The sequence below is a fragment of the Dipodomys spectabilis genome, unplaced genomic scaffold (genome assembly GCF_019054845.1).
Source record: "Dipodomys spectabilis isolate Male_0828 unplaced genomic scaffold, ASM1905484v1 ptg000773l, whole genome shotgun sequence".
NCBI classification, from domain to species: Eukaryota; Metazoa; Chordata; class Mammalia; order Rodentia; family Heteromyidae; genus Dipodomys; species Dipodomys spectabilis.
The window spans coordinates 244,424-257,422 of record NW_024871450.1 but is presented as its reverse complement, the minus strand read 5'-3'; the positions used below and the strand labels follow the sequence as shown (position 1 = coordinate 257,422).

Sequence of the window (12,999 nt, the reverse complement as noted above, 5' to 3'; positions counted from 1 at the left end):
CCTCACTACTGCCAAAAAACAAAAGGCACCTGCTAAGGCCTTTCTAGTCCTTCCTTAGTTCCACTAGCTGGGTGTCTACCCCCCTGGGAGGCTGGGCAGAACTACACAGCTCCAGCAGGGGAAAGCTGTGAGTGGCTGGTCTCACAGTCCTTCCCCTGGGGTGAGCCATCCTAACAAGGCCTCTCACCACTGCCTTTGTACTCCGCCCCCTCCCAGGGTCATCAGAACCACCGCCTACTTGCTGTACAGCTTGCACCTGAACTCCTGTCTTTACTACTGGGCATCAGCCTACCAGGGCATTGGCTCCACTCACTGGGTGTACGATGGTGTGGGAAACAGGTGAGCTGGCCGGATGCTCTTGTGTGCCATATGCCAGGGCTGAAAGGGTCCTGGGGAGGAATCTCAGTTGCCAAGGCAACTTTGCTCCAAAGGAGTTGCTGACACATTAAGGTTCAAGGGCTTGGTCTCCACATCTTCCTATGCTAAATTTCCCGAGCCTATGCTATTTGCCACACAGCAGGTTCATCCCTGAAGGAGACCTGCTAGAAAAATCCATTCCACACCCCAAAGTCTAGAAAGCATGGCAAGTACACTGTCCAAAGTGGTGAGGGGACAAAGGTTTACATTTTTCAGGTGTCCTTGAGCCATGATGAAATGGGTGGCTACCAAAGCTATGGCTAGAAAAGTTTAATGATGAAGTTGGGTGAGGTTATTCACATCTGTAACCTCAGACCTTGGGAAGGAGAGGCAAGAAAAAACATTGAGTTAGAGACCAGCCTGGAGGGCTGGGAAGGTGGCTCAGTGGTAGAGCACTTGCCTTGCATGCATGAGGCCCTGGGTTCGATTCCTCAGCACCACATAAGCAAAAAGAAAAAAGCTGGAAGTGGCGCTGTGGCTCAAGTGGTAGAGCGCTAGCCTTGAGCTGAAGAGCTGAGGGACAGCACCCAGGCCCAGAGTTCAGGCTCACTACTGGACCCCCCTGAAAAAGAAAAAGAGACCAGCCTGGACTATATAGCAAAATCCTATCCTCCCCCCCCCAAAAAAAAGCTATCGGTGACAAAAATCTATATAATAAGACATTCTTTTTTTTCCAGATTGGTACCTTTTTTCAGATTTCTAAAATTAGAACGTATGTTATAATCCATGTGCACGTTTAAGTTAATACCTAGTTTTCATTTTTTGATGGTACTGGCATTTGAACTCTGCAACTCAGCCTTGTACTTGCTAGGTAGGAGCTCTACTACTTGAACCATGCCCACAGTCCCAGTTATAGTTCCAGAAGAGTCTCACAGTTTTTTGCATGGGGCTGGCCTTGAACTGATCTTCCTATAGCCTTTGTAGCTAGGGCCACTATACCTGGCTAATTTTTTTCCCTAATTGTTTTTTGAAACTGCAATCCTTCTAATTTCCACCTCCAAGGAGCTGGGTGTAAGCCACTATCTGGCTTTAATACTTACTTTTGTAAGTAAGGGCCCCTCAATCCCCTTCAAGGACATGCCCCAATGACGGGAGGACTTCCTATGAGGATCCACCTGGGGGCCAAGGCTTTAACACAAGGGCCTTTGAAGGACATTTCAGGTCCCAACCACAGCATCACTTCAAGTGGGCCTGGGCTGTCCCTACTAGTGACATAAAGTGCCTGGACCACCTGTCCACACTCTGTCTACCTCCAAGTGCTTGCTTCCAGCTGCATGGGAGACAATGCATCCTTCACAGCCAAGGTGACTTTCTTTTCGGAGTGGTCATTCACCAGAATGGCCCCTTCTCAGGACCAATGCCCAGCCCGGCCACATGGCCACAGCTATCACTTCTGTACTGGGCCTGCAGCCTAAGGGAACTTATGTAAAGGACACACATATGGAGATATCCCCGGGATCTGTAGATCCCAGGCAGGCATGAGGTGAGTTCCTGACATCTACAGCAGGTGGAAGCTGTCTGGGATGGGGCCAGTGTCTAATACTTCTCATCACCAATGTTCTGTTCCCTGTTCCCCTCTACTGAATCCATCCCAATTCCTGATCCCTGGCTTTTCTAGACTATCCACCCATCTGTCCATCCATCCACTCATGCACTCATCATCCATCCATCCATCCATCCATCCATCCATCTATCCATCCATCCATCCACCCACCCACCTGTCCATCCATCCATCCACCCACCCACCTGTCCATCATCCATCCTTCATCCATCATCCATCCGTACATCCATCTATCTGTTCATTATCCATCCATCCATCCATCCATCCATCCATCCATCCATCCATCCATCCGCCTATCCACTCATCCACTGAGCCCCTCACATGATAGCAGAGAGGATATAAAGTCCCTTCTACGTGAAGGGCTGAGCACCAGTTCCGTGTCAAATCTACCCTGTTGAGCTTGGTGGAGAACTTATTCTTTTGAGACTCAGTTTTCTCTTCTACAAAGTAGGGGATAACACCACATTCAGGATTCTTTGTCAGGAGGGAGAGGGACTGAGACACAGTTTCACTGTGTAGCCCAGGCTGGTGTTGAATTTGAAATCCTCCTGCCTTACCTTAGCCTCCTGAATGCTAGGACGACAGGCACTTCACATTCAAGATAAGCTTTCCAGTGTGTGCCTAGACACTGGCCAGTCCTCTCCCCTCCCACCAGCTGTGGATATGGTGTAGCCAGCAAGGCAGGCAAGGGTTATTATTTGGTAGCCAGCATGCCAGAGAAGGGCTTCATAACCTCTGGTCCAGAAATTTCAACATCCGGTAGTGCGAAATTTAGAAAATGTAGTTCTTTTTCAAAAGTTGTGTTTTTTTTTATTTTGCTTTAAGTGGTACTTGGGTTTGAATTCAGGGCTTTGAGCTTGCTAGGCAGGTGTTCTACCACTTGAGCCATGTCCCTAGTCCTTTTTGTTTTAGGTTATTTTTCAGATAAGGTCTCAAGCTTTTTGCCTAGGTCAGCCTCCAACTGCAATCCTCCTATCTATCCTATGCCTCCAGCACAGCAGAGACCATTGGTACATACTACCATACCTGGAATGACACTGGCTGTGTGTGTGTGTGTGTGTGTGTGTGTGTGTGTGTGTGTGTGTTGTGGGGCTTGAACTCTGGCTTGGGTGCTGTCCGTGTGCGCTTCAGCTCAAGGCAAGCGCTCTACCGCTTGAGCCACAGCACCACTTCTGGTTTATTGGTTTAGTGGTTTATTGGAGATAAGGGTCTCACAGAGTTTCCTGCCCGGGCTGGCTTTGAACCATGATCCTCAGATCTCAGCATCCTGAGTAGCTAGGATTACAGGCATGAGCCACCGGTGCCCGGCTACTGGCTTATTTTTAAACTACAATTCTCCCCAGTTTCCATCTCACAATTAGCTGGGATTACAGGTGGGAGTCATCACACTTGGCCAAAGAATTTAGCTTTTCAAAGGGCCAGTTCCTGGTTTTGCTTCAATTCTCATGGGGATTCACATCCAGGTACTCTAAGAACCTGCTTTCCTGGATAGCGACAGGGCTGGCAGCCCTGGGGAAAGCTGACAAGGAGGGAGGGGAAGGAGGATGGAGCTGCACTCTGGGCTCATCTTGGGAGTTCTAGGTGCTTTGCCTTGGGAAGGGCACACCTCACTGGCAGCAGCCTTCTTCCCCTATTGTTCATCAATGAAGTATAAACAGGGAGAGGAAATACCTCAACAGAGCTGAGAGTGCAAGTAATAACTTTAAAATGAATGACCATTGCTTGTTGGGTGCTTGCTGTGGGCCTCAGTTTCTGCAAATGCTGCAAACTCTTCAGCTTTGACTTTGCCTGGCCTGAAGCATGTAGGGAGGAACTCACAGGTGCAGCACTCTAAGGGGACTCTAAGGTGGGCCACCCAGTACAACAGTCCTCCAACTAGGAGTGGTAAAGGGAAGCCAGCGTTTGAGGACACAGCTCCTATGCTTTCTCTGTTCATGGCCTTGCTATAGTCCAGTCCTGCTGTGAGCCCGTGGCTCACCCCTTTCATCCTAGCTAAGCAAGAAGCTAAGATCTGGAGGACTGAGGTTAGAAGCCAATCTGGGCAGAAATGTCCCTGAGATTTGATCTTCAAAATAACTAGTAAAAAGTAGGTGTGTGGCTCAAAGCACCCACTAAGAAAGCAAGCTGAACAAGTATGAGGCCTTGAGTTCAAATCCCAGTTCAAACCCCAGTTCAATGCCTCAAACACACAAACACCTAGACTCCCATGCCCCGTCCAATGGTTAGGAAGATCAAAGACGGCTCTGTTCAGCTAAAGGTTATTCTCTACGCCCTCTGCTGGCCAGAAGCAGTATGACAGGGACCTGACCATCAGGCTGGCCTGTTGTCCTGCAATGTCCAGGCAACAGATGACCCTCAGGTGTAGGAAGGCCGATAGCCCTGACCAAAGCCTTGTATGCAGAGCCCCCCACCCCAGCCTCTAACAACTGCTTCTTCTGGGGCACTCAGTGCACATCTCCTTCCTGTCCCCATAGACCCCCAATCTTCCTGAGGACATAGGCCAGGCTGTTCACTGCAAGTACACGGAAGGCAACTGGCTCTGTCCTAGCAACTCCTGCTTTTCTTCCAGTCACTTGTGGAGGGCATTCCACTTAATTCCTTATTAGAGGAGAAGGCTTAGAATAGTGGAGAAATGGGTCCAGGCTATGTAGTTAGACAGTGACTTTGATCCCAGGCAGCCTGGCTATAGGGCCCAAATGCATAGTTATCTGGTAGATGGAGCCCAGGAAGGCCAGGAAAGCTGACCATCACTGCCTGGCTGCCCTCCTGCTTTGCTGACTGCTGGGAGGGCTGACAGTGTGGACAGCGGTTCAAGGAGCTTTGTGATCATCAGCCACTGGAGGACCCTATTATCCATACTTCCTGTTCTGTTGGATTACCAGTCTGTGTTGGTAACTAATTGATAGTAATAAGACATCTCAGAGAATCAGTGTCCAACATTCCTGTTCCAGCTCCAGGACTTGCCAGCTGGTTCCCTTTGCCTTCAGGAGCCACAGTTTCACTATCTGGAAAATGGATGGGGAAGGGGAGCATCAGAAAAGATGGGCCTAGGTTTGAACTTGTGGTAGATCACCTACCTAGTAAGCACAAAGCTCCAAGTTCAAACTCCAGTAGTACTGAGAGCGAGAGACAGAGACAGAGACAGAGAGAAACAAAGAGAGGGCCAGAAGGTTATCTTCAAGATATAGTTGTCCCTCAGTATTCATGAATATTGGCTCTATGATCCCAGGGGATAACAAAATCTATGGATGCCCAAGCCCTTTTATGAAGTGCAAATACACACACACACACACACACACACACACACACACACACACCACAACACACACACACACACACACACACACACACACACACACACACACAGCCTCCTGAATTCTTTAAATCAACTCAAGATTCATTATAATACCCAATACAAATGCTATGTCATTAGTTGTTATACTGTGCTATTTAGGAAACAACGAGCTGAACAAAGTCTATTCGTATTCAGTGCAAACCCAATTCTCCAAGTGTTTTCCACTTGTGATTGGTTGACCCTGTAGATGGAGGGCCGACAGTATCTTCCACCTTTAATGCTGCTCTGGCTTTCCATTAGCCAACACAAAAGCAAAAGAAAATTTTGTAGACCTTGGAGGGCCCAGCCATCAGGGCCAGTCTCTCCTCCCACCCAGCCTTCCTGATCTACTGGAGCCTTGGGGAGTTAGTGTGCCACATACTTGTAAGAACACCTTAAGGAACCGCTCAAGATGGCGACGGGGCAGTAGGGAAACGCCACAGCTCTCTCCAACCAAAAAGAGAGTTCGAGTTCCAACCTTTAATCTCCCCAAGAGACCGACAACAACAAAAAGACGAACACTCAGAGAAAAACCAGAGGTGGAAAATAACAAAAAAAGAAAGAGAGGAAAAGAAGAATTTCAGAACAGAGAAGAGCGAAGACCCCTCCCCCAACCTTTACTGGCCGCGCGGCAGTGCGCCAAGCCGCCGGCCAGCCGGCCCGGCGGGGGCTGCCGGAGCCACAGAGACACAGGGGGCTGCTTGCAGATCACCAGGTACCGGATTGGGATTGCAGAACAGCGGATCGCCAGGAACAGAGAAACCTACCAGCCGGGAGTCTCCAGGAGGATCCCACCCCACCCATCACTCTCCACCGGAGCGGAGAGGCTCCATCCCGCCAAAGCCGCCCGGCACCAGCAGCGCCACAAAGGGACCTGTCCGCCGACCACCCGTCCAATCGCGATCGCAACGACCCGGCGGGGGGCCGCCCAACCCAGCCCGCAACCACCCCAACTGAACTCGGACTGCAACAACAACTGACGGACTGCAACAACAACTGACGACCTACAGGGTGAGTACCCATCAGGGGACAGGGAATCCATCAAGGGAGACCAGAGCTGGAGGGAATCCCCAGACCCTGACCTAGACTCCCTACCCCAACACCCGGACCACAGGACCCACTAAAACTGGGAACTGTTCGAGAGCCCCACCAGCCGGTGGAGCACACTCTGCTGGCCAGGCCAGAGCAAGAGCGCCCCGGGAAGGGAGCTTAAATGCTCAAGCCAGGAACAGTGCCCCTGGGTCAAGACTACCAACAGTAGAAGAAATTTGAACTGTGTCCTCCAGGCTGCATAACCAAGGTGGTATACACATTAGCACAGGCCTAACGAGCGCGCTCCAGGCTGGGGCCGGAACCAGGCCAGGGGACCGGCGCCTGAACAAAGCAAAAAGGGTCAGAAGTGGGGCTGTGGCTCAAATGGTAGGGTGCCAGCCCTGAGCTGAAGAGCTGAGGGACAGCACCCAAACCTAGAGTTCAAGCCCACAACCAGCCCAAAACAAACAAACAAAAACACATCAGGAGCCCATAGCAGACTCCAGTATTTGGGAGAGTGCATCCAGAGCATCTGATCTTCCCAAGAGCACCCGCAGGAGCAAACACAAGCAGTCTAGGCTGCTCAACCCTTCCAAAGGCGGGAATTGCTACAGCAGAGAGCTGAGAATCCTAAGTGAATAGCAGCTGGAAATAGGCTCCCAACAGAATCCAGATCAGACACAGACTCTCTCTACCAATAGAGAATCAGCAACCAAGCAAAGACAGACACACCAAAACAAGATTGAAGAGCAGTCTCCTGAACCCCCATGCGAAAATCACAGAGAAAAATCACAAGGTTTACCACTACCCAGGACAGCAAGCTCACCTCAAAAGCCAGCAGCCACGCAGGGGAGAGCCCCAGTGGGAGCAAAGCAGGAATGGAAGACAAAAACTACATCCAAGGGTTGCTGGAGGCAATGACTCAAGAAATAAAGCGAGAAATGGATCAGAAATTGAAAGAGCACAAGGATGAACTATCAAAAGATATACAGGATATCAAACAAAAATTGGATGCAAAAATAGAAGCTGCACAAACCTCAGTAAGAAGTGAGATAAACGCCAAATTAGAGGTAATGCATACTGATATCACCTCATTGAGAGGTGAGATCAGTACTCTGAGAACCAACATTGAATCCATAAAGGGATCCATTTCCACCATGCAAACCACAATAGAAGCCACGGTCAACAGAGTGAATGAAATGGAAGGTAGAGTGTCAGATACAGAAGACAGAATACACCAACTGGACCAAAAAGTGACAGATATGGAAAAATCACTCAAATTAAACCAAAGGGAAATTCAAGAGCAAGCAGATAATGCTAAAAAATTTAACCTTCGCATAATCGGAGTGGACGAAGGTGAGGAATTCCAGAGCAAGGGAATGCAACACCTATTTAACAAGATAGTCAATGAAAATTTTCCCCACCTCAAAAACGACCATCTTAACTACATCACAAAAGCTTATCGAACACCCAACAAGCAAGATCCCAGGAGAAACACTTCTAGGCACATAATAGTAACAATGATGGATCTGAATAATAAGGAAACAATCCTGCATGCAGCAAAAATGAAGAAGGAGCTATACTACAACGGGAAAAAAATTAGAATCACTGCAGATCTCTCCACACAAACAATGAATGCAAGAAAAGCCTGGGAAAGCACCATACGAGCCCTGAGAGCTAATAACTGCCAACCCAGACTGATATACCCGGCAAAGCTAGCATTCACATTCGATGGAGAACTGAAAACTTTTAATAGCAAAGAAAAACTAAATGAATACATAAACATTAAGCCAGCATTACAAAGAATTCTAAGAGGGGGGACACAACCTGAAGAAAGCAACCAGGAACTGGGACCTGCCCCAAACAGGCATTACTCAAAGTCTAACTGAGCAAGCACAGGAGGAAAGGAAAGAAGAAAAACTTAGGAAAACGGAATGGCAGGGACAACAATGCATCTCTCTATACTTTCTCTTAATATAAATGGGCTGAATTCGCCAATTAAAAGAAAACGAACTGAGGACTGGATCAGAAAACAAGACCCATCCATCTGTTGCCTTCAGGAGACCCACCTCTCAGCCAAACATACAAACAAACTCAGAGTGAAGGGGTGGAAAAGGATCTACCAATCAAATTCCCCCAATAAGAAAGCAGGTGTAGCTATCCTGATATCTGACAAAATAAACTTTTCATTAAAATCAGTACAGAAAGACAAGGACGGACATTACATATTAATAAAGGGAACAATCCAAGAGGAGGATATAACCATCATCAACTTATATGCCCCAAATATCGGTGCACCCAGATATGTTAAACAAATGCTCTCAAACTTACAGAATAAAATAGATCCCAATACGATAATACTAGGAGACTTTAACACGCCACTCTCACCAAAGGACAGGTCTACCAACCAGAGGATTGGCAAAGAAGCTACCGAATTAAGTGAGGCCATACTTCAAGCGGAATTAACTGACATCTACCGAGTATTTCACCCTAAAACAACACAGTACACATTCTTCTCAGCAGCTCATGGAACTTTCTCCAAAATAGACCATATCATAGTTCATTCAAGGAACTTAAGCAAATACAAAGGGATCGACATAATCCCCTGTATCCTATCTGACCACAGTGGAATCAAGCTAGCTCTCAATAACAAAGCATACCGCAGAAATTTCTCTAATACATGGAAATTGAACAGCACACTCCTTAACAAGGCCTGGGTAACAGAAGAGATCAGAGAAGAAATAAAGCATTTCCTAGAACTCAATGAAAATGAAAACACCTCACAAAGAAACTTGTGGGACACAGCAAAAGCAGTCCTGAGGGGCAAATTTATTGCCCTCAGTGCCCACATCAAGAGAATGGAGACAGACCAAGTAAATAATCTCATGTTGCAACTAAAACAGCTAGAAAAACAAGAAAAAATGGGACCTAAAGCTACTAGACGAAGCCAGATAACCAAATTGAGAGCAGAGATTAACCAATTAGAAAATCAGAAAACCATAACCAAAATAAACCAAACAAAAAGCTGGTTCTTTGAAAAAATAAACAAAATTGATGGCCCGTTGGCAAGATTAATTAAAAAAAGAAGAGAGGAAACCCATATTAATAGGATTAGGGATGCCACGGGAAACATCACAACACGTACCCAAGATATCCAAACAATTCTAACAGACTACTTTCAAAAGCTATACTCTCTAAAGGAAGAAAATCTGGCGGAAATGGATGCATTTTTAGAGAAATACAAGTTACCCAAACTGAGCAAAGAAGAAGTTAACCAATTAAATAAGCCAATATCCTATAATGAGATACAGGAAGCTATCAAAAGTCTTCCAACAAAAAAAAGCCCAGGACCAGATGGATTCACAGCAGAATTCTATAAGACCTTTAAAGAAGAACTAATACCCATACTCCTCAAGCTCTTCAGAGAAACAGAGAAGGAGGGAGCTATCCCAAACTCATTCTACGAAGCCAATATCACACTCATCCCCAAACCAGGCAAAGACCCAACCAAAAAGGAGAATTACAGGCCAATCTCCTTGATGAACACAGATGCAAAGATCCTTAACAAGATTCTAGCTAACAGAATCCAGAAACACATAAAAAAAATAATACACTATGATCAGGTAGGCTTCATCCCAGAGACACAGGGATGGTTTAACATACGTAAGTCAATAAATGTAATCCAGCATATCAACAGAGCCAAGGTCAAGAATCACATGATTATCGCCACAGATGCAGAAAAGGCCTTTGATAAAATTCAACATTCATTCATGCTAAAAGCTCTGGAGAAAATAGGAATAGAAGGAACATTTCTAAAAACAATAAAAGCCATTTATGACAGACCAATAGCCAATATTATACTTAATGGGGAAAAGCTACAACCAATCCTCCTAAAAACAGGAACAAGGCAAGGATGTCCACTGTCTCCACTCCTCTTCAACATAGTCCTAGAACCCTTAGCCAGGGCAATAAGGCAAGAAAAAGACATTAAAGGGATCCGCATAGGGAAAGAAGAAGTGAAACTATCCCTTTTTGCAGACGACATGATACTATACCTCCACGATCCCAAAAACTCCATCCCCAAACTTTTAGAAATCATAAGTCACTTCGGCAAAATAGCAGGATACAAAATAAACCCACAAAAATCAGTTGCCTTCCTATACACTGATAACGCACAGGAAGAGAGGGAAATAAAGGGAGCAACCCCATTCACAATAACCTCCCAAAAAATAAAATATTTAGGAATTAACCTAACCAAAGATGTAAAAGAACTATTTAATGAGAACTATAAAAAGTTAAAGAAAGAAATTGCAGAAGACACTAGGAAATGGAAAGACCTCCCATGCTCCTGGATAGGCCGACTTAATATAGTAAAGATGGTGATACTTCCAAAATTAATATACAAATTCAATGCAATTCCTATTAAAATCCCAATGACGTACATCACTGAAATACAGAAAACAGTCCAAAAATTTATATGGAACAACAAAAGACCTAGAATAGCCAAAACAATTCTAGGGGATAAAGACAATATGGGAGGGCTATCCATGCCGAACTTCAAACTCTACTACAGAGCTATAATCACAAAGACAGCATGGTACTGGCACAAAAACAGACCCGAAGACCAATGGAACAGAATAGAAGATCCAGATATAAATCCACAGGCCTACAGCCAGCTGATATTCGACAAAGGAGCCAAAGACATACAATGGAAGAAACACAGCCTCTTCAACCGCTGGTGCTGGGAAAACTGGGCAGCCACATGCAGAAAACTAAAAGTGGACCCCAGCCTATCACCATGCACCAACATCAACTCAAAATGGATTAAAGACCTTAACATTAAACCTGAATCTCTGAAACTACTGCAGGACAGAGTAGGAGAGACACTTGAACTAATAGGCACAGGAAGGAACTTCCTGAACAGAGTCCCAGGGTCACAACAAGTTGGAGAGAGACTCGACAAATGGGACTACCTTAAAATAAAAAGCTTCTGCACAGCTAAATCTATCGCAACTAAGCTAGAAAGACAACCAACTAATTGGGAAAAAATATTTACCAGCAATATATCAGACAAGGGGTTAACATCCTGTATATACAGGGAACTCAAGAAACTAATCCCTCCCAAACCTAACAAACCAATTACTAAATGGGCAAGGGAACTAAAGAGGGACTTCTCAAATGAAGAAATAAAAATGGCAAAGAAACACATGAGGAAATGTTCATCATCCCTGGTGGTGAAGGAAATGCAAATAAAGACAACCCTGAGATACCACCTTACCCCAGTCAGAATGTCCCACATCCACAAATCAGCCAACGACAAATGCTGGAGGGGATGTGGAGAAAGAGGAACCCTATTACACTGCTGGTGGGAATGTACACTTATACAACCCCTTTGGAAAGCAGTCTGGAGGGTCCTTAGAAAGCTAAAGATTGACCTCCCTTACGACCCAGTCATACCACTTCTAGGCATCTACCCTGAACAACAGGAACCAATATACAAGGACACGTGCACCTCCATGTTTATTGCAGCACTGTTCGCAATAGCTAGGATATGGAAACAACCTAGGTGCCCCACCACAGATGAATGGATCCAAAAATTGTGGTATCTATACACAATGGAATATTATGCAGCCATTAGAAATGACAAAATAATGGCATTTGCAGGGAAATGGATGGAGCTAGAAGGAATCATGTTGAGCGAGGTAAGCCAAGAACGAAGAGACAAACGGTACATGGTCTCCCTCATAAGTGGATGCTAAATCCAAAAGGTTAGTGATACGACAAAACTAACAGGACTTAAGAAACAAAGAACTCCCGCTCATCTGGTTGAACCACTACTAAATATCCTCATGCTGCTGATCACAAATATGGTATATAACATGTGAACACTGTTATATATTACAGACTGTGGTAGACAATTTGCTCCAGGGAAGTTAGAATGAACTTGTGACTTTGAAATTATGTAATCATTTAATCACAATCAAAAAAAAAAAAAAAAAAAAAGAACCTCGGGGAAGGGAGGGAGGGAGGGGATGGTAGGGGGAAAACAATGGAGGGGGTAACAAGGTTCAAGAGGAAGTGTACTCATAACCTCACTCATGTAACTGTGACCCTCTGTATAGTAGCTTTACAATAAAAAAAATAAAATAAAATAAAAAAAAAAAAGAACACCTTAAAGGTTTATTTTGGTTCACAACTTCAGAGGTTACAGTCCATTGTCAGCTGGTTCTGTTGTTTGGGGGCCTGTGAGGCAGCACTTCATGGCGGCAGGTTGGAGTCTAGCAGAGCAGCTTACCTTATGGCAGCCAGCAAGCAGAGAGAGGAACAGACAGGAAGGGGCAGGGAACAAGGTAGATCCTTCACAGGCATAGCACCCAGTGACCCACTTCCTCCATCCAGGCCCTGCCACTAAGTCCCCATCACCACCTCCCAATATTACCATCAAACTATGAGTCCATCCATGGACTTATCCACTGATGAGGACAGAGCCTTCCTGATCTGGTCACATCCCCAAAGAGCCATTCTCACAAATCGTGCCTGCCTCAGAGACCAGGCCTTGGATATGTGAGCTTTTGGGGGTGGGAGAGGCATATCCAAATGGTATCACTGTGTGAGTGGGTGACCACAGGTCCCTGCAGAGTTGGCATAGAGCCAT

The 12,999-nt window shown here is 45.9% G+C and overlaps 1 protein-coding gene across 1 annotated transcript in view; it reads left to right on the top strand.

Moving 5' to 3' along the window:
* The window catches only part of Cngb1 (cyclic nucleotide gated channel subunit beta 1), an 84,447-nt gene that overhangs the window by 56,729 nt on the left and 14,719 nt on the right, over positions 1-12,999 (top strand). Inside the window, exon 26 of the mRNA XM_042672862.1 lies at positions 217-339. Coding sequence (XP_042528796.1) covers positions 217-339 — 123 coding nt within the window. The remainder of the gene's footprint in view (positions 1-216; positions 340-12,999) is intronic.